Source organism: Gossypium hirsutum, chromosome A11 (assembly GCF_007990345.1).
Source record: "Gossypium hirsutum isolate 1008001.06 chromosome A11, Gossypium_hirsutum_v2.1, whole genome shotgun sequence".
Taxonomy (NCBI): Eukaryota; Viridiplantae; Streptophyta; class Magnoliopsida; order Malvales; family Malvaceae; genus Gossypium; species Gossypium hirsutum.
In genome coordinates, this window is record NC_053434.1 from 6,733,213 (window position 1) to 6,755,715 (window position 22,503).

At 29.8% G+C, this 22,503-nt stretch overlaps 4 protein-coding genes across 9 annotated transcripts; 2 read left to right on the plus strand and 2 right to left on the minus strand.

The window, feature by feature from the left end:
* The first annotated feature begins 988 nt into the window (after nt 1–988).
* LOC107924185 (inactive LRR receptor-like serine/threonine-protein kinase BIR2) lies at nt 989–3,305 on the plus strand. Its single transcript, XM_016854511.2, has one exon. The coding sequence runs from the start codon at nt 1,323–1,325 to the stop codon at nt 3,138–3,140; it is 1,818 nt and encodes a 605-aa protein (XP_016710000.2). The 5' UTR covers nt 989–1,322; the 3' UTR covers nt 3,141–3,305.
* A 1,392-nt stretch (nt 3,306–4,697) lies between these two features.
* LOC107924303 (uncharacterized) lies at nt 4,698–7,903 on the plus strand. Of its 6 annotated transcripts, none has more exons than XM_041080836.1 (10): nt 4,699–5,074; nt 5,404–5,490; nt 5,600–5,950; nt 6,054–6,189; nt 6,295–6,457; nt 6,727–6,855; nt 6,987–7,181; nt 7,288–7,410; nt 7,499–7,591; nt 7,736–7,903. In XM_041080836.1, the coding sequence occupies exons 1-9, from the start codon at nt 4,900–4,902 to the stop codon at nt 7,589–7,591; spliced, it is 1,452 nt and encodes a 483-aa protein (XP_040936770.1). In that variant the 5' UTR covers nt 4,699–4,899; the 3' UTR covers nt 7,736–7,903. The 6 variants fall into 6 exon arrangements, with proteins under 6 accessions (XP_040936772.1, XP_040936770.1, XP_040936773.1 ...); XM_041080837.1 differs by having other exon boundaries at nt 4,700–5,074; nt 6,990–7,181; XM_041080838.1 differs by having other exon boundaries at nt 4,698–5,074; nt 5,410–5,490; nt 7,499–7,903.
* A 641-nt stretch (nt 7,904–8,544) lies between these two features.
* LOC107924304 (probable prolyl 4-hydroxylase 7) lies at nt 8,545–11,204 on the minus strand. The gene is made up of 7 exons (XM_016854671.2): nt 10,889–11,204; nt 10,725–10,782; nt 10,528–10,632; nt 9,815–9,872; nt 9,544–9,719; nt 9,351–9,411; nt 8,545–9,012 (listed from the first exon to the last, which is right to left on the minus strand). The coding sequence occupies exons 1-7, from the start codon at nt 11,044–11,046 to the stop codon at nt 8,705–8,707; spliced, it is 924 nt and encodes a 307-aa protein (XP_016710160.2). The 5' UTR covers nt 11,047–11,204; the 3' UTR covers nt 8,545–8,704.
* A 630-nt stretch (nt 11,205–11,834) lies between these two features.
* Nucleotides 11,835–13,534, minus strand: LOC107923543 (glycerol-3-phosphate acyltransferase RAM2-like). Its single transcript, XM_041080840.1, has 2 exons — nt 12,978–13,534; nt 11,835–12,881 (listed from the first exon to the last, which is right to left on the minus strand). Exons 1-2 carry the CDS (start codon nt 13,332–13,334, stop codon nt 11,982–11,984), a joined length of 1,257 nt encoding a protein of 418 aa, XP_040936774.1. The 5' UTR covers nt 13,335–13,534; the 3' UTR covers nt 11,835–11,981.
* Between the last annotated feature and the right edge of the window lie 8,969 nt (nt 13,535–22,503).

Here is a 22,503-nt window from a genome sequence, read left to right on the forward strand (position 1 = left end):
AAATAAAAAATTATGAGGAAAAGAATAAAAGGAATTAAAAAGATAAAATGATTTTTCCTGATTCAATTGTTTTTTTCTAAAAGAAAAAAAAGCAATGCCTTCCACTTTAATTTCTTAAAAGATAATAATTGGAATATTACAAATGAAAGGAAACAAAGATTTGGGTGGATCCAAATCCCATCAACTTGATTGGCTGTCTGAGAGGAGAATACCCTTGGATTTTGAAAAATTAACTTTTAAATAGTCTAACTATCAAAATATTTCCTACTACCAAGCAATCTCAATCAAAGAATTTAAATTTTAAAATTCAAAAAATTGACAAATAAATATTAAATCAGTACCTTATTGAATAATTGGTATTTTAAATTTAAAAAATAATAAATTTAATGTACTTTTAGATGAATAGTGTGTTTATCTCTAATAAAATTAAAAATAATAATGACAGTGAAATTAATTACTGTAACTATAGAGTAAAAGATTCTATCGCAACATAGTCATCGTCTATCTAAAAGGTAAAACTCTGACTAAGATGGATGAAAAAGTTTTTGTTTTCTAAAAATGTGATTAATAAATAAGTTATTGAAATAAATAAATTATTATCCCTAAAATTAACAGATTTTAAAAATTATACTAATTAAATCAATATTCTAACAAATTTTTATATCAGCTTAACCAACCTTTTAATATGAAGCACAATAAAAGTAAGAAGCAAGGAATATTATCTGTCATACACTTATAGTTTCTTGGTCAACAAAATCTTAATTAATTCTCTGGTTAAAATATTAAAAAAACAAGTATTTTTAAATTTCTTTTTCTGTCACTTATACATGAAGTATAACTTTTTATAAGTATTTAAATAAATTATAAAAAATTGATTTAAATAAAAATTAAAACTTTATTTTGTAGTATTTTAACTTAATTCATTTGAATAATAGTAAAACAAAATGAAAATGTTATTATCAAAGAACAATCATATTCAAACTGACCTTTTTTTATTTTTTTGTGTGTGTGTCTAAAACAAAGAGTACTCCCAAGAAAAAATAATAGAAAAAGATATTGGTAGTATTAGGGAAAATAATAAAATCAATCATGGTGTTCGGTAATTACTCACAGACATATCCAAGTCAATGATCTTTCAGCCTTCACTTGTTAGCTCTTCCTCTTTAGACCATTCAACGCATTTCACGCCCATTTTTTGCTTCCTTCCAAACGATCTCGTATCAGAAGAAATAGCAAAATTTATCACATGAAATCCAGGGTTGTTTTTGTGATCTAAGTCAAATAAAACTCTGGGTTTTTTTTTTGTGTGTGTGTGATAAACCATGAAGGGATCTTTTTCCAGGAGGTTAAAGATCTTAAGCTTTGTTTTATCATGGATGTTTTTGCTAGCCCTTGTTTTCCCAGCTACGGCGCAAGATGATTTGAAGTGCCTGGAAGGTGTCAAGAATTCTCTAGAAGACCCAGATGGGAGGTTGAGTTCATGGACTTTCAACAACAATTCTGTTGGTTTTGTATGCAAATTTGTCGGCGTTCAATGTTGGAATGAACAAGAAAACCGCCTGTTAGGTCTCGAACTTCGAGACATGAAACTGTCGGGAGAGTTACCTCAATCTTTAAAGTACTGTCGGAGTTTGCAGACCTTAGATCTGTCGGCTAACAAGCTTTCTGGTACGATCCCTCCACAGATATGTTCTTGGTTGCCTTATTTAGTAACCCTTGATTTGTCTAGCAATGATCTGCATGGTTCGGTCCCACCGGAGTTATCAAATTGTGCTTATCTGAACAATCTGATACTGTCAAACAATAGGCTTTCAGGTTCAATTCCATACCAATTATCAGGTTTAGATAGGCTGAAAAGGTTTTCTGTAGCAAATAATGATCTCTCGGGTGCTATTCCTTCATCTTTTGAGAATCGTGATAAGGCAGATTTTGCTGGGAACAGTGGTCTTTGTGGGGATCCTCTTGGAAAGTGTGGGGGTTTGAGTAAGAGGAATTTAGCCATTATAATTGCTGCAGGTGTTTTTGGTGCTGCTGCTTCAATGTTGTTGGGATTTGGGGTTTGGTGGTGGTTCCATTTGAGAGGGGCAGGGATGGGGAAGAAAGGGTTTATTGAAAGGGGAGATGACAGTAGTTGGGCTGAGAGGCTGAGGGCTCATAAATTGACTCAAGTTTCATTGTTCCAGAAGCCACTTGTGAAGCTTAAATTGGCTGATCTAATGGCTGCAACAAACAATTTCAGTCCAGAGAGTATCATAGTTTCCACTAGGACTGGAACTACCTATAAGGCAATGCTTCCTGATGGATCAGCCCTTGCAATCAAGAGGCTGACGACTTGCAAGCTCGGTGAGAGGCAGTTTCAGTGGGAGATGAATAGATTAGGCCAACTTAGGCATCCAAATTTGACACCCCTTTTGGGATTTTGTGTTGTGGAGGAGGAGAAATTACTCGTTTATAAGCACATGTCAAATGGGACGCTATATTCCTTGCTACATGAGAACACTGCCACTATAGATTGGTCGATTAGGTTTCAGATAGCTTTGGGTGGAGCCAGAGGTCTAGCTTGGCTGCACCATGGGTGCCAGCCTCCAATTCTGCAGCAGAACATATGTTCCAATGTGATTCTCATGGATGAGGACTTTGATGCTAGGATAATGGACTTTGGATTGGCAAACCTTATGACTTCTTCTGATGTTTATGAAACTAGTTTTGCCAAGAGGGATATAGGTGAATTCGGTTACATAGCTCCAGAGAGTTCAAGCACAACGGTTGCTTCGATGAAATCCGATGTGTACGGATTCGGTGTCGTGCTTCTCGAATTGGTAACCAGACAAAAACCCCTAGAAGTTAATGCAGGTGAGGAAGGATTCAAAGGTGGTTTGGTGGATTGGGTAAACCATCTCTCAAATACAGGGAGAATCAAAGATGCCATTGACAAAGATCTATATGGGAAGGGGCATGATGAACAAATTGTGCAGGTCCTCAAAATTGGATGCAACTGTGTGGTTGCTCATCCAAAGAAGAGATGGTCCATGTTCAAGGTTTATCAGTCATTGCGAACCATGGCTGAGGAAAATGGTTTATCAGAAGAGTTTGATGATTTCCCTCTGATTTTCACAGACCAAGATGATGAATCAGTATAGATTTGGAGTAATGTTAATTGCTTTTTATTTATGTCAGTTATAAATAGTTGTATAATATCAATAAACATGTTAAACAACCGTAGGTTCTTAGATCTTGAAAGGATCTATTTATTTTGCACCTTTCCTTTTTTTTTCCTAATGAAATTAATGCTGATTGCTTGAACATATTATTCATATATTTATGCTTGTCCTGTTGTTTTGTTTTGTACATCTTCTCTTTGGAGACTGATGGTGATATGAGTATATTAATATACTTTGGACCCTTGTGTTACTCGGGATCAGGTTAGTGACGGCTAAGCGATATTCCTAGTTCTTCTTCTTGTTGTGGGAATTGGATTCGAGTATGTTTCAGATAGGGATATATTTATGAGTAATCATTTTATTCAGAATTAAAAAAAATTAATTCACAATAAAAAATAAAAAAATTATTGATGGAATCCTAGCTTTAGTAACATCTGTATTGTTACCAGTATAAGAGGACATGAGTTCATGAGTTCAAGTGTATTGAAGTGTATTATCTTGCAATAAGTAGTTCTGTAGCAATTTTTTAAATTCAGTTGTAAAGTCTTTTTTTTATTTCATTCAGTGTGTATAGAACAATTAAATATGATTTTGGCTGAAATGATAAAGTTAAAATATGATGTTTTAAGTTCAAATAGTATATATATATGTTATTTTGTAAAAGTAAGATGTTTTTTATAATTTTAGAAATGAGTTGAAAGTCAATTGACAGGTGACATAAATTTAAAAATTTACATATAATATTGATTATAACACACTTGAAAATAAATTATCTAATAATTATATTTATTAAAAATTTATATAAAAATATTCACCAAATTTTTTTACGAATATAAAAATTTATATTTATTATGTCATATATTCGAATGTTAGTATAATTGAAAATTTATTGATTTTATATAAAAAATAATTTCATAAAATGTAACCTACTTTATATTATATATATATATATAAAGATATTTAGCAATTTCTTCATTCGCTTAAATCAGGTTTCAAAAAGATTTTCTAAAATATCTTAACATAAATTAAAATTGTCTGAAAAGTAATCTGATTGATAAACAAATTGGATATATTTTTGGGTGTTTTCCGCTGATGTGGGATATGGAAGGCAAGTTCGTCGAATTTATCTTTGAAAAATTAGACAAACATATTTTGTTTGAATAAATGATCATTCTATATAATATTTTTAAAAGAAAAAAAGCATACTGAATTCAATTTTAAATAATTTGAGATAAAATATTGTAAAAAAATTGTTGATTATTTTAATGAAATTTGAGTTTAGATATCTCCAATCGGATACACTTAAAAAGTAAAAAAGAGAAAACCAATATCTCTTTTGGCTCTAGACGCTGTCCAACATGCCATTTAGGTTGCCTACCATCACGTGTCACATACCACCACCGTCCGATCAGTTAGACAGTGCATACGGTTCACGTGGGCCCCCAGACCCATTTGGAAAAACCGGTTTTCACACCATCGGTAGACTTTTCAAAGCTCAAGTCTTCGGCCGAGTTCGAAGCTGTCGCTTAAGACTTGAAACAGTGTTTTTATTTTCCTTACAAAAAATAAAATAAAAGTAATTAATACTCTCTGCTATTGTTTTGGAATTTTCACTCGAGACTAATGCTATTACGCTAACAGTCAAAACGTGAAGCCCATCATTTGGATTATAAAAAAGTTACCATCTTTATGTAGTTTTTTCTTTCTGTGAATTTCACATAAAGAAAAAGAAGAAAAAATGGGTAGTTGTGTTTCAAAGCAAGGAAGCTTTGGGGGATTGTCAAAGAAGAAGAAAAGGAGGATTCTGTGCAGAAGAAAGACCATTAAAAGGAGGGTTTCTTCTCGCAAGCTTGAAAATGGGGAATTTGCTGCTGGTTCTAAGGATTTTTCTCGTGCTAGTTCTACCGTCCAAGGTTAATTGTTTTTCTTGATTACCTTTTTTTTTTCTTTATCTGTTTTTGCTTTGAGTTGTTGAATCTTGGTGTTTGGTTTTTGATTTCTTGGATTGATTGAGGGAAACAAAATCGATTTTATTTGATTTAGGTTTTTTATTGAATCATAAATGAATGATGATTTTAGTCTTGGAATTGTATGATCTTAATGGAGAGGGGGCATGGAAAAATTGAGTTCATATTATAGGGTTATTCTGGGCTTTGAGTTTTAAAGTTGATTGATGCATTTTTTTTATTTGTATTTTACTGGCTTTCATGAATTTGATCTTGATTTTTGGTTTGGTTGCTAGTGACAGGAAGTGCAGACTTGGCATGGCGTGATTGCTTTTCAGTATTTGAATCTGAATTGGATGAAGATTTTTATAGCCTCCATGATGGTATGTGTTTATTTCATGATCAATTGAATCTCTCTTTCTTTTTCTTTTGGTGAAAGAATTAAGCATGATAATGATTTAAATTCATAAGCTCATTGCGTGTTGTTTGCAGAGGTAGTATCTGTGACTGGCTCTGAAAATGCATCTGCATTGAGTGTATCGTCTCCTACAGATTTGAGTCTAATTAACAATGTTAATTCTCAATCGAAGGCGAATGATAATCAGACTGAGGGGAGTGCTGTATTTGTGGATGATATTTCTAGTGAAAGTATTCGTGGGGATGAAAAGCAAGCTGCACATCATGTCGAACTTCTTCCAAATACTTGCTTGCCTTGTCTTCAGTCGACTGCCCCTTCACTTGAGAGAAAAAGATCGTTTAACCCAAGTACTCTTGGTTCAAAGAAGAAAGCACCTCTGAAGCTATCCTTTAAATGGAGGGACGGACATGCCAATCCGACATTAGGTGAATGCTATGCTACCAGTTTTTTTTCCTTATCATCCTTGAATATCTTCTTTATTTGTCATATGCCATATATTTACATGTGCATGATCTTATTTCATCTTAGTTTCTCCGAAGGTGGGTTTCCAAAGACCGGTAGCTGGTACCTCAGTCCCACACTGTCCGAAAGAGAAAAGCATGCCTGATTGTTGGTCTCCTCTTGAGCCAAGTTCTTTCAAGGTCCGTGGCCAGAACTACTTTAGGTGAGAGGGCTTTTGCTTAATTGGTTCGACTTTTCTTAATAAATGTACTTGCAACTTGCCAGCTTAACTGATTTCAATGATGCTTTCTGTTGACTCTCTTGGAAGGGACAAAAAGAAGGAATTTGCTTCAAACTCTGCAGCATTTCATCCCTTTGGAGTTGACCTCTTCTTGTCTCCACGCAAAATTGATCACATTGCTCGTTTTGTGGAACTTCCGGTTTTTAATTTATCTGAAGAAATCCCTGCTATTCTTGTTGTAAATATTCAGGTGCATATACCTTTTTCATCTCTTCCTTTTTCTCGTAGAACTCACTTCATATGGTTATCTGCATGTTTTCTAAGACCTTACAATAGATGTTGATGCGAAATATTTTCTCCCAAGCTTTAGATCGAATTGTTATTTTTCAATTGTAACTTACATTCTTTGCTTGAAACTGAAATATGGACATAAGTATGCTCAATGTGTTTCTAGGTTCAAATCTCTTTGTGTTGTCATTGAACCTTTTTTAATAAAGAACATTTTCTTTCGGCCTGCAGATTCCATTGTACCCTATTACAATCTTTCAAAGTGAAAACGATGGAGAAGGAATGAATTTGGTGTTGTACTTTAAACTATCAGAAAGTTACTCAAAAGAGCTCCCACTTCAGTTCCGAGAAAATATTATAGTAAGATAAACACATCTATTGCTTTCTACTTCTATGTTAAACATTTAATTATTAGAAGTCCCTTGTTTTGGGCATCCCTTTGTTGTTTATCTTAATTCATTAACATTTCTCATTCATTCTTTTACCGTCAGCAGTTTATCAATGATGAGGTAGAGCGAGTTAAAGGATTCCCTGTAGATACTATTGCACCTTTTAGGGAAAGACTGAAAATGATTGGCCGAGTGGCAAATGTTATGGATCTTCATTTAAGCACGGCTGAGAAGAAGCTTATGAATGCTTATAATGAAAAGCCGGTTCTCTCGCGACCTCAGCATGAATTTTACTTGGTATCTTCTTTTTTTTCCCTCATGATCCTTCTATTGAATTATTTTAGTTTTAATTAATTTATGACCTAATTATGCATATGATTCTGATGGATTAAAACTCTTTCAGGGCGAGAACTACTTTGAGATTGATTTAGATTTGCATAGATTTAGCTACATATCTAGAAAAGGTTTCGAGGCGTTTCAGGACAGATATAAGTTGTGTATACTGGATTTTGGCTTGACAATTCAGGTAAAATTTTTAATTACATAGACTGCTGTCAACGTTTTGAGATTTCACTTGGACATGCATATGATGTAATTGCAACACTTCTGAACAGGGAAATAAACCCGAAGATTTACCGGAGAACATGCTATGCTGCATACGATTGAATCAAATCAACCACATTAATTATGGTCAACTGCAGTTATAGGCAAGAACTCTTATTTTTACTAGGGCAAATGCTTGAATGTTGTTTTCACCATCAACCCAATCAATACAAATAATTTCTTTATTATTTCTTTTAAAGCCTTCCTTCCTCGTTCCATTACAACCTAGATTTCGTCTTGTTTTTCAGGTTACAAATAAAAAATCTTACAAGTTGTATCATCCCATTTTTACAATCAGTGTTAAACTTTCATTTTTTTTTTCTTTTTGGTATATAAATATTCAGATGTAAAGTTCTGATCAAGGTGGAAAGAAAAAGGAATAAAAGGAAAGACCATACGCTATGCATATTTATTCATCCATGGCTCTTTATTGTTGTTTCAATCTATGTTTTCCTTTCTTCATTTAACCAATATTGCAAAAGATATGTTGGCATTGAAATTCTAAAGTGCTAATTCTTTCTATTAAGATCATCAATATGATTGTTGGTTCATTCATGGTGGGGCAAAGCATTTGGAAGCTTTATAACAACATTTGTTTGTTTTAGAACAGAATGTTGTGAGATGTTCAATTACAGTTACCTAACAATCACAATTCGTTACCAAGGACTTCTTGAACAATGCTTTCATGGTTCGGTTTGATGTTTTTGTTGGAGAACACCTTGATCCAAAACTGTATCAAAGCAATGCTTTTGATGGCTCATGCATCTGGAAACACAACAGCATTTTCTGTTTCCGTAACAGATTATTTTAGGCTGATCAAACGAACTGATTACACAAATCATGCAGCAATTTGTGAGTAATTCCTTTTTTGTAGATACCAAACATTCATTCTCTCCTCAGCTGCTGCTGCACTAGGCAGTCGTGTGCTGGATGCCACCTTGTAAGAGGGATTAAATGAACAAACTAGATTAATCACATACTCGTATAAATCATTCCCGTTTAATCTGGATGGTAAGTTGTTTTCACCAGCTAATCCATTGATAGTAGAGATGATGTATAATAACCAATAAACATCCTCAATATAATATATGAAACTTCACAGATTCAAGTCCTCAAAAATATGCGTGCATCGAGCATAACTCAAAAATGTGTCGGTATATACAGCTATTAAAAGCTTTAACCATTGATCTTTGGGAAACAGCCAGGGAAACGACTTTCTACGAGGAGCATACCTTACAACTCTTCCTACAATATCCGTAATAGTCTTCAGAACCAATCATGTAACTAGGGTTCTTTTCACACTCACCCGCTGAAGCCCAGGTAGCACAATTCTCATTCTCATCAACACAATCTCTATTTACAGACTGCCACTTTGCCGTATCGAATGACCTGACATGGATCCATTTTGTTGCAGACCATTTCTCACCCTTTATCACTGGGCAACTTCCATGCAAACTGTCGGAATCAGTTGTTGCATCAAGATGAAGACTGAAGAATAGTAATGCATCACCTTTTCTGGGTTTCACTGCAAGGACGAACAGTACAATTTTGTGATGATTATATGGTTGGATTTTTAAGGTGGCAATTTTATCCGAGAACAATTAAATAAGAAGCTATGAACATATATAGCAGGTTCATAGTAATATCTGCAGAATTCATTGGAATACAGATCACAAGCCAATCATACAAGCAAAAGCGGCAAACTTAATTTCACTTGTTCATTAAAGTGAGATTTTATCAGCTAGAATCAAATGAAAATTCTTCCAACAGATCGGTATGGTCTAGCATATTAATATCCGAGAAAAGTAAAAAGACAACACACTAAGCATTTCACAAAATCTCCAATGGAAATCATAGTATTACCTGCATATCCATCTTTTGCACAATCTGACCAGCTATCATACTTTGGCTGAGAAAGTTTTCCCTGCAGAAGGCAGACTAGTAAGTGATGAACAAAATAAAATGGAAATGTAAGCATTTAACAATGATAGAATAGGAAGAGAGCAAACATAAATAAAGGGGGGGGGGAATAAAAAATTCACGGTCAAATGCTTACCTCTGCATTTGGAAACACAGTTTCCCCACCACTCTCAACATCAGACAAATACATCAGTACAGTGGCTATACGGTGACCGCCCAGCTCTTGATTAGCCTTGTCGTGAAAATAATCGAAATGTGGCTCATACTTTTGACCATTCTTGTAATGTAGTATTTGCATGGACTCCCCATTCTCTGGTTGGTGTGCCATATTAAAATAAGATGAGAAAACACCATTCAAAGCAGATTAAGAAATTATAGGGTAACAACAAGCAAGAAATGATATATACCTACTGGAAGGAAGGTCCATGCAGCAATCCTAGCTTCAATATCAGCAACTACTTCATCCTTCACATGAGAAATAAAGGACACCACATAAGCATTTGAACTTCAAGAATCAGCATATACAATGCTTTCCAAACACGGTCCACAAAAATAAATAATCCGAGTCATCACAATTAGCATTGAGTAAACGATCTCTAAACTTAATGAAACAAATAACTAATACTAAGCAGTACATATTTGGACCTGAACTCCAGTGAAGAAAAAGGTGCAAACTAAAGAAGGATTAAAGCAGTAACGCATTCCCCAGTGAGCATTCCCCAGTGAGCAACAAGACGCCAGAGGAAGAAATAAGAAGTAAATCAGTTATCAGGAGTCCTACTCGAGAGCTCTGATACAGCATTAAGGGAAAGTAATCATCCCAAAAGCTTAAGCCAATACCAAAGAGCACAACTATCATCTTTAACTTTCGATGCATTCAGTGAGGAAACAGATTCTTTAGGTAAAGAGCTTGCCCTAGATTAAGTGTGAATGAATCATTAGGGGAAAGGAGTAAAAGACACCTAAAACATCATCTGTCATAAACTACCATCCAAAATTTGGTTATTTGTGAAGAATAAGTGAACTGCCTTCACCGCTGTAATATTTCTATCTTCCATTAACAGAATTCCAGCTAATTTCACATATTTAAACTAAAAAAAGGGGCAATTTAATTATATACCTGAGCTTTCTGAAGAAACATCCCATAGCTGGTTCGAACTTCACTCTCAATGCTATCACCTGATTCATTATCCGCCACCATTGACTTCTCTAATTTATCCTTAGCCTGAAATTCACACATTTTAACAAAAAAAGGGGAGGGGATTAACATCACAAATCGAAATTAATTAACAAATTAGTTAAAAAAATGTTGCTTACCAGAGTAATAAGGTGATCGCATTCCTCACTTGATAAAAATCCTTTGTAAAGGAAAGCCCTGAACATAAAAAAAAATAAAAAAACATAAAGTTCACAATTTTGAGTAAATTAAACAGGAAAAAGTTATAAAATGCGAAAAAGAAGAAGAGAGAAATTAAAGTGACCTAGGGTGCCATGAGAGTTGAGTAACACGAGTGGGATCAAATGGAACCGAAGAAGTTCCTCTCTTCATTTCAAGCACCGATCCATTGATCTCAGCTGAAACCAAACAGAGTTGAAGCAAAATAAGAAGCAAGAATCCTAGAAAATACCAATGATCCATTAAATCCTTTGTTTGGATCCAATCGGTAATAGAATAACAGAGATGATAGGTCTTCGAAGACTTCTGCCTTGGAGTTTGGTGGGATTGTGTACTGTTTTTTAGTCGAAATGTCAAAAAGCGAAAATGGAAAACGTGTCCAGTAGAGGAACTATAAAACCAAAACGATGCGTTTAGCCCTTTTCTAGCCAAATAAATGCAAAGACATAAAAAAAAATGCAAAGACATAATTGCAACTGTGGTCTCCAAACTATGAGGTTTATTTTAAATTTCTAATTACATCTCTAAATTATTAATCTTATAGAGATTTTTTTATTATTAAAATTATTAATTTAATTGTTAAATAGCTTGTTAAATCTTGTATAACTAAATTTAGAATAAAATAATAATAAATAGAATGATGTTGCATAAATTTTTAAAGTAAAAACTAAACACAAAGTAAAACTGAAAATAAAAATTGAATGATAAAGCTTATATAAAAACTTGAAAAATCTCGTCACTAAAATTTTTACAATATTTATCTTTACAATATTTATTTTCTTTAAATTTTAATTTTAAATTATATCACATAAAATTAAATTTAACAATTAATTTTAATAATTAAATAATCTAATTAATATAAAATCAATAGTTTAAAAATGTGATGATTTAGGTATGTTTGGAGTAAAATCGTAGTTGAATAACATTATTTTCTATTGTATTATTTGTATCCAAACAAATTTTACTTTAATAACCTTGAATTTCTCACCCAATTACCATATATATTAAGTATTATTTTTTAATCATCAATATACACCAAACTGTCCAACTATTATTATTTGAAGGTGATGATTTAGGTATACAACAATTTATAGGACAAAATATATCTCATTGTTCAGCCAAAAAACACCCTAAGCTACGAAACTAAAGGACAAAATAGCGTGAACAAAATATAGTTTCTAGCAGCCCATGACCTTATTAGGAGAAAGCTTTGGTTTTTCAACCACAGTGCCATCATTTCCAGCCAAAGCCCTGTACTTATCTTTTCTGGTAAAACTTGTACATTCATATGATAAGCTTGCAGCAATCATTCTTTGAATATAATTGGCAACTTCATGGCTTGATTTCCCACCACTACAAGTTAAAGCATATGGCACCTTGTTCAAGAATGTTACTTCATAAGCTGGGCTAGGGTTCATGAAGAAGTAAAATGGGTCCATCCCTTTCCACCCCCTAGCTGTTGTTCCATGGAACATGCTCATTCGGTTCGCCATTGCGATCGGAACAAGTTCGTCGGTTAACTCAGCAAATAAAGCCGAAAACCTTAGTAAAAACGGTTCCCTACATGTTGTTCCTTCGGGGCAAATAACTAGGTCGCCTTCTTGTAATAGCTTTTTAATCATGGAAGCATCCGTGGCGCGATCACGGCTGAGACGGACGGTCTTAATAGGTGAGATGATTTCTGATAATCTCGATACGGAGTATGTCATGGCGGGTATCGGCCGGCCTAAAGCTGTGGAGAGGAAGATAGGGTCAAGTAGGGTTCTATGAGAGCATATGAAAAGGACTCCGGTTTGACCTATTGATTTTTTAGCCGGTGGGGGTGGGTTGCCTTTGATGTAAATTCGTACACCAAGTGCCCAAAACGCATAATAGACTAACGGCATGGGAAGGAGTGAGCCGGCGGCTATGCGGAGGCAGGCAAGGAGGAAGCCTACGGGGATCCAAAGGACGATGAGAAGTGCAATGAATGGGGTTGGTTTTTGAACAAGTCGGCCATCGTGGAAAACTACTGGTTTTGGTAGTTTGTTGAGGCTTACCGGATCAACTTCAGGCTTTGCCGGAACCACATAACTTTCCTGTAAACCAAATTAAAAGCCTTTTTAATCTAAAATGCAGAAGAAAGGTTCAAAATAAGTGTAATACCTGGTAAGAAAAGGGGAAAGAAAATTAACCTTGCACAATTTCATGAAAGGATAATCAGTCTTTCGATCCCCAAGACCAATATCGGGGATAGGCTCATCTTTGAAAGCGTTCTCAAGTGCATCAGCCTTATTTGTTCCCACAAGAACCCCAGGATTCTTCACTAAACCAGTGGCTCTACCTTTAAACACATGGATTTCAGTTCCAATAACCAAATCAGCTCCCAAATAATCCTTCAAAAAGGGATCCACCATAACCCTTGGGTTGGCCGTAAGCACACATCTTTTCCCACATGAAGAGAACACCCTCCAAGTCTCGGGATGCAAATCGGTGGAGTAAAACTTGGGCAAAACAGCTCGAGCCACAGATTCGATATCCGACACTTTCATTCACACGAAGGTTGCAAATATTAGGACTTGAATACCCGCCGATTCTGAGATGAAATAGTAAAGGATCCCTGCTATGGGGGAAGCTAAAAGCAAGAAGAGAAGCCTTAATATCCCACCAACTTCAAAGGCAATTAATGCAAAGTAAGGGAAAGGGCTTCGTCCTCTTAGCAGGGTTCCATCTATGTCCGCCACAACCGTGTCTTTTTCACGCCCAATTGGTGCACAGTGAGCTACTCTTGGAAATATAAAAGTAGGGGCTTCCTTTGGTTTCGCCATTGTTAGGCTTTTACAACTAACTTTTTTTGGCTTGAAGCTTTGTGTTTAGTTTTGCTTCAATGTTCGTTTGCTTTGAGTTATATATCGAGAAAAAAGTTCATGAAGTGTATAACAAACGCTTTGGTGGGGGCACCGAGATTTCCAAAAGATTTCCTTGAAGACAACGATTATAATTTTTGGGGGTACATTACGTGAATTAATTTTTCTTACTATGAGTATTAAAAAATAATAATCGATAAAGGTGTTGATTGAATTAACTGAAAAATTTTGTTGGTTACTCGTTACCTCAACTAAACTTCCAACATCTAATAAGATTTCACAATTAATATTATGAATTTTGACTTATTTTTATTTATTTAATTTAAAATAATCAATAACTAAAATTTTAAAAATATTCTTTTAATAATTAAACTATTTTTTTATGAATTAATTAATGGAATCGAGTTCAATTCCATAATAACCTATCATTCATCACGTTTACATATATACTTTGTTCTCCCTTCTATTTTCAATTGTTAATTCGATAACATAAGCAATAAAAAATATTTTTAAAAAATAAATTGAGTCATAATTTAATTGGTATCAGTATTGTTTTCAGCTTAAGAGAATATAAATTTAAGTGTATTAAAGTACATTTTAAAATTATTCTCTTATTTATGAGTTTTTAAAATTATTCTCTTATTTATGGTTTAGAAAAAGGGTTATGTATAATTTGAAATCATAATACAAGAAGTAAATAAATAAAATATAACTAAAAGTAAGTAAATGATAAAAATGGGTATGAAAAAATGTATTGATTTTTAACCTTACATGAATGATTAGTTAAATTAATCCTCTTTGTTTTACCCGCTATTTAGTTTGTCATCTTTCTTCATTGTATAATTAATGTTGCATTTGATGTTCCCATTTTTTTTTCTTTTTATATATTGTTTCTCCGTATTCCTTTTCTCTTTCCATTTTCATTATAAAATTAGTATCGTTATCATGCTTTCGATTGGGTTAAGTATTTATTTATTTAAATTATTGAGTAAATTTTAAAATATGTTTTAAGTTTTTATATATTTTATAAATTTGATTTAATTTAATTATTTTTATTTTTAGAAATATAGTCTCTTTATTTTTAAATTTTTAAAAATTCAAGTTTAATTATTACTGCCATTAAAAATTTTCAATTAAATTTACTAGTGTGACATTTTAAAATAAAAAATATATATCACTTGCTAGTGATGTAACAAAAAAAAATTTGCATTGAAAATGCTTATGTGATTTTTTTTATTTATTAAAAATACTCATTCGAACTCGTTATGATGAAATAATTTTTTTGTTGTTGGAATAATGTTCTATTAAAAATGACATAGCATTATAATTGAAACATGTAGCACTATTAACTATTTAGATTAACTAATGACATTATAAAAATAAATAGATCAAATTATGTCAAAAACTAAAGTATATGTATTTAATTTAAATTTCAACATAATATAGGAACCAAAATTAACATTCGACCCTCATTTTATAATGTAAAAAAAAAGAAGAAAAAAAAAGCAAGATAAACTCAATAGATGTGTCACCCTCTTTTAAAACCAACGATATTTAAGAATAATTTTGAAAATAATAAATAATAGTTAAAATATTATGGCTCTGTTTGGTGTCAATAAACAAAGGTTATTTTTATTTTTATTTTTTTAAAAAATAGAAAACATTGAAGAAAATATGTTTGATTGAAAATTTTAAAAATGATTTTTGAACGTGAAAATTAAAAAATAATAAAAAGTAATTTTCATTAAAAATACTTCATAAAAGTATCGACACCTTTCTCCAATCACCCTCTTATTTTTTTTTGAAATCTCTGATCAACAATACATAATAGACATTTAATACATTTAAAACTGTATATATGTTGATAAATGTGTTTTGAATTTTAAATTTGTCACCTCTAGGTTGATAAACACAATTAATTGGCCACTACAAAATTTAGCAGTGTTTTTTACGACACTTATAAAATTAAAAAAACGTCACTAAAAACATATTTTTGTTGTAGTAATTTCGAAAGTTAGGATTTATGTATCACCAAAAAAAGTAAAGTTAGGATTTATATGTCACCAAAAAAAGAAAAGTTTAGGATTTATTTAAAAGATACATAAATGCACTAATTAGGTACTGCATGCCTTAATTATCGCAATGTAAGAATCAATATCAGTTAATTATCATAATATAAGAACTAAAGTCGTCTCCAACATAACTTTTGTATTTTTTTTTGTTATCATTAGAATAGTAAAGAAAAAAGATGACAAAGTTTGAATCTATATCATTTGAATAATCATTTTTTAAAGTGAGGGTGTTCAAATGTTTAACCGAACCGAATTAGTATTAACTAAATTAACAGAATTTTTTAGTTAAAATAAGTATAAAACATATCAAAAAATAAATTGATAATATTCATTTGACCGGGTTATATGAACTAACTAAATTAACCGAATTAATAATAACATAATACATATAATATATAATATTATTTATTAAGTTCGATTAATTCAATTAATTACTTAATTTAAAACCGAATTAAACGTTAACTAAAATTTAAAAAAAATTAATCAACTTTTTACCGAACTAGATCGATTAACATATTATTAAACAAAAGCAATTTTATTTATGAAATAATGATCGGATTCTTTCTAATCTAACTTGGATGGTACCTATCACTGTCAGTATCAACCATTGTAAATAAGGAAAGAGATGCAGCAGAGAACTACGAAGTCCATGCGACGTGGAACTTTTCCCATCACTTTCTAGAGGAAATAACAATGTTGTGTGAAAAGTGAAAACTGACTTTTCTTTCCATGTTTGCTTTGATTTTTTCCATATACAAAAATCATCAAGTATGTAACAAAAGCTTTGGAAACAACTATTAATTTTGCAACAAAGTTGCTTTCCTCAAATAAAATATACTGATTTTGTACTTTACTTGAATTATTATTTTCTTAGAATTTTTTTATAAAATTAACCAAATTTTATTTATTTATACTTATTAACTAAAAAACTATAAATTAATTGAACTAAAATTAATTTTACTAATTTGATCGATTTGTGACTACTAACTGAACAACATTTTTTTTATTTTTTTATTACTTGTTTGGAATTTAGTACTCTTCTTTTCCTATTTTAAATGAAAATAAATTAATTTTAACTTTTAAATATATATATACCACTTAATAATAAAATCAAATAGATAAGGATTACATATTTCTAAAATAATTTTAAAATATAATATTCGTCACCCATTTTAAAATATTTTAATAAAAATATTATTTTCAAAAAAATCATTATTATTTAAAAATACATTGTAAGGTAAAAGTAAAAGTAAAAGAGTAATTAATAAATATAATAAAATATAATTGGAAATGACAAATTGCTCCCAACTCAGCCATTCACGTGAGAATGAGATTTGATTTTTTTTTATTACATATATTCATATTTAGTCCTAAAATTTTGTAAGACTTATAGTTTAACCCTAATTTGTTTTAAATTGTTTCAATTTAGTGTAAAGTTTGTTTTCATAATTTGCAGAAATTAAACATTTCTTTAAGGAATAATGGTTCCAATTTGAACTCGCTATAAGGATTATAATAAGTATACAAATTTACTTATAATATTTTTTAAAATATAGATATATATATAATTTTTATTCAAATAATTTTTAAGCTTATAATTTTAATTAATACATACAATCGGCTTGTGCCTTGCACGAGTATGCAAACTAGTATATAATATAACAAGGTACACAAATTAGAATTGAGACAAGTGGCGCAAGTGTATTTTTATATAATTTATATTTTTTAAAATATAATTTATATTTTTTATTTTCTATTAAATTATAAATTTTATGTTTAAAATAAATACTTTATTGGATAAACGAGAATTTCAAAAATAATTTATTAAATCAATTTAACTTAAATAAAAAAAATTTAAACAAATATTTATCCTAAAATTTAGTTACCCTATTATTTGTATAAATTTTTACAAAAATACTATTTGGGTAAATTATTTATATATTAAGAAAATAATTTAAAATTTTAAGATAAAATTAATTGTTTAAAATACACCGTTCAGAAATATTAAAGTAAATATTTAAAATAATTTTGAGATAAGTTTAAAAAAGTTAAGATTAAATTAAATTATGCATGCACTACTCGTCTGCATAAATTTAAAAAAAAATATTAAAGTAAATTTTAAAATTAACATTAAAATTTCAAATAAAATTTCCCATTAAATTAGCAATTTTATCTTTTTCTAGTGGAGTCAAATAAATTAGCGCCAAAAAATTTCCTCTTGACACCCTATTTCTCTATTAAAACAGCTAAAGGCTAATTTTTTATTTTTTTCTTTCACGTCAGTTTTTTTAAATTGTCCTTTTACTTTTTTCTTTTTTTTAAGTTTTTATTTATTTACTTTTTTTTAAATTATTTATTTTATTTTATTTTATTTATTTGTTTATTATTGATTTTTTAAAAAAAACTTGAAATGTATATTTGAAATGTTTAATAATATATTTTTTAAAAATTTAAATATATATTTTAAAATTATTTTTTAAAATATTTAAATATTATTTTTTAAATTATATATATTTTTAATAATATAAAATATTTAAATATTTTAAAGATATAACCTTTCAAATTTATTATTAGTTTTATAATATTTTAAATGTATATTTTAAATATTTTTTAATTTTACATATACTTTTTTGAATTATAATTTTTCAATTATTTTTAAAGATATTCAAAGCTTTTTTAAATTCTATTTAAAATTTTAAAAAATGATATTTTATTTAAAAAAAGTGAAATTTGAATAAATTAGAAAAATAAAAAAATTATTTGTTAAAAAAATGACTTTATTTAAAAATATATATTAAAGAGGTAAAAATATATATTAAAAAAATAAAAATTTAAATTAAAAAATTAAAAAATATATTATAATTGGTCACATTGTGTCAGTGATATCAATGATGTGACCAGTTATTAACCTAATTAATAATTTAAAAAAAAAGATAAATGTAATATTTTATAGTTATTGTAATATAATAATTAATTATATTGTATTTATTTTTTATATTATGTAGATATCAAAATGTCTTCTGGAGCAAATACGAATCACATTTTATAGAAGATCAACGAAACAATAAAATTAATTATAAATTAAATAAAAAATTATTTTAGTTTTTATTTATTTTTTGCTAAGTACTACTTTGCTCAACATATTTTTAATGTAGATTACTGTCGTGACATGTTGGTGACGCCAAACACTTTAACTCCACTAATATTTACTGTAGATTTTAAATTATTTTTATATTTTATAAAAAATAAATTATTTAAGTAATTAATTAATTTTTAAGGCTATTTTTATTAAAAAAAAGAACTCAACAAAGCCCCCAAGGCCAAGAAATTTGGATAGTGTAGGGAAAAGACTGATGAGGATTTGGTGCTCCATTCGCAGATCCCAACAGTGAAATTGAAGCTTAGAATAGATAAACAACATACAGAAGACAAAAGCTGATCCGACGGTGGGGGAGGGGATCAGAGAAAGCTATGTTGATTAAAATGTATAACCAATCCATTTATATTTATGTCGGCTGATTAAAATGTACATTTGTAATTGATGTTTCAATTTTTTTTTCTATTTTTCTAGATATTCCTTTTCTAATTTTGATTTTGTAAGCCTTGACTTTGTTAATTAGTGGCAGAGTCAAGTTGAGGTTTGTGGGGTTAATTGACTAAAAAAATAAAAAATAAATATTTTTATAATTTTTATATTATTAATATATTAATTCACATAAAAATTTAAAAATAATATTTCTACAAAAATTTGAAAAACACCCACAATTTTTTTAAAAAATTATTTATAAAATAAATTATTTTATATAAAAATAAATAAATCTCTACCCAGCTACTAAAACCCAATCATCCCTAATTCTTTTATTTTCTTTCCACACTCATCACTTTTTTTCTCAAATTTTTTTATTCTCTAGAATTTTTACAAGACATGTATTCAATCAGTCAGTACTTTCACGTTGGTCTCCTAATTTGATAACAACTTTTTTTTTTTCTTTTCATGCTTTATTGATTAATTATTAAAAATTAAAATTTTGACTTTTCTTATGATAGATTAAAATTTTTGTGTAAGATTTAGTTTTTTTTTTCTTTTCTATATTGAATGATTTTGAGATTATTGATTTTGTATTAAATAATTCCTAACATTTTGAGTCGGTAAATGATTAATACAAACCCTGGAGGTAGCATTTGGAACCAAGATTTCAGAATTTAGATTTAAATTTCAAAAATAGTGCAAATTGAGTAATAAATTGTTTAGAAATGTATCATTCATATAATCATTTCTCCAACCCATGGATTTGCTAGAAGCCCATTTAGTAATAAAATTGCAATTCTTAAAATATTTTTATATTTGACAAATCCATTTTTTTTATATTTTTATAATACATATTAGATGAAATCTCAACTAATTTCACTATTATATATGCATTTTATTCTTACGATTTACATCATAATTGAAATCCAAATTCAAATTTTCTAATCTAAGTTCTCGAACGGAGCATGAAAAAATCAAGATTGATTAAAAATTTAGCATTTTTATTTAAAAAATATTGTTGCTGCTGTGACTACTGTGAATCTTGTGTTTGAAAATTAGTATATTTCATTCTCATGACACCAAAAAGCAATTAAGTGTAGTTTATTTTTGCGAAAGAAAATTACTAGTCGTATGTTGACTTCATGAACTTTTATGTGTTTAAGACTTGGATATATTTATTCTAAATATTTGACATGAATAGAAATTTTTTAAAAGAACAGCCTACTAATGAAAGAGAGAAAGAACAACAACAAAAATATTATGGATTAATTTATATAACTTTTATAAACGTTTTAAATAAAAAAAAACCACAATTCAAAATTTTTACTCCACCAATGTTAATAGAATAATTAAAGAAAAAACATAGCTGTGAATGAATCAAACCCAACTTATCAAACTCGAAATGGTCATTTTAATTTTTAAATAAATTTTAAAAGTTATTTTTACTTTAAAACGTATATTATTTGTAATTAAATTAAAAATAAATTTAACAAGAATTACCTTTTTGCTACCTATCAGTATCATGCAACGTCAATCATTGGCTTATTATTTGTTTACATGTCATTTTAGACTCGGAAGAAAAAGAGTATGAAGACAAGCAGCAGAGAATTATAAAGTCCAATGTCGGGAGAGGTGGGATTTATTTTCCATCACTTGCTACGTGAAATAACAATGTTGTGTGAAAAGAGAGAGGGAGTTGATGAGAAGTAGAGAGTAAGATGGTGGACATGGATATTGGGCGTGATGTCCAATGTATTGGCGTATATTATGGAACAGTGTGATGGAGAAGTTGAAAACTTCTAGACGATGCTACTTAGCATCCGTGAGGAGTCTTCAATCTTGGTCTTCCATGAATTCTTTTTTAAGTCCTTTGAGTTTGGCTATAAAGGTGAAGGTCAAAGGTAGAGCTCCATTAATTGTGTTTTTAGCCATAGTAGTGGTGCACAAGAGTCAAGTGTGGTGATTGGTTTAGCTGGGATGTGAGAAAGAGTTTAGTAATTGGAAACCAAGCTAATCATGTAGAGGTGTTATCCATTATTTAATCACCAGTGAGCATAGAATTTATGTTTATTTTACGGTTAGAATAGTAAAGAAAAATTATAGGGTGTTAGGGTTGGTAATCTAAGACACCTTCTAAAATTTTAATGAGAGAAAGTAAAGGATGCTTAAGGAATTATTTTGACAAAGTAATAATAAAATGAAAAAAAAAGATAGAAGATGAACATACTTGAGTATTTATATCTCGACTTTTGGTTACTCTAAAACCGTTAATTATATGAAAGGACATGAAGAGTATGTAGTTACTTACACATGATTGACTAAAATTAATGTCCTTAGTCTTACAAAATTTCATATTGTGAATAGATAATTTAATTATAGAGGTTAGGGGTGGTTGACATGATGGTGGTGTCAAGAGCCATTATTTTAGGAAAGATGGTGAGATTTGGAGAACTATGGAGGTGGTTGGATAGAGTTTTAAATTAAAAAACTAAGCCTTTGGTGGCTCTTCGTGGGAGGAGTCTATACAACTTGACGTGGGTTTCATAACATTAATACTATATTACATATGTTCGAGTTAGAATGAAAAATGGTTAAATTTAAATATAAAAATATATTTGAATAATTAAAATTTAGAAAATATATAATTATTGGATAATAAAAATAGTGTATCATTTAATTACTGTGTTTATAAAATTAAAATAAAATGAGGTCGAAAGAAGAAGTGCTAAAAAATTAAAAGTTGTTAGGCTCACTTTCAATATTTATTCAGCAATTGAGTCCAACATAAAATTTGAGTCAGACCCATTTTTCAATAACTCATAAGATTGGTAAATCATTGATTTATGTTTATTTTATAGTTTATATTTGAGGATCGTAAATATTTTTTTAAATAATATTATTTTTAAAATTTAAACATTTTAAGAGTGTAACACTTTGTAAAATAGACAAACATAAATTATCTTTAGATTAGTTATATCAAAATTATTATCTAATGCTTTAAATTATTTTAATTAAAATATTAAAATAATATCAGTTAAATCTTTTGTATTAAAAACTTAATATAATTAGAATATGAAGGACAGGCAAAAAGTCTTAACGAGGAAGCAAAATTTAGTACGTCGGAAAAAGCCTTAGCTCATAAGGCTTTTTGCCGACTTTTGGAAACTACGAGACAAATTGCAAGTCAATTCTATACCTGATTTTTTCCATTATTTCAAGATTAACCCCATTTCTGTAAACGCAAACCACCTAT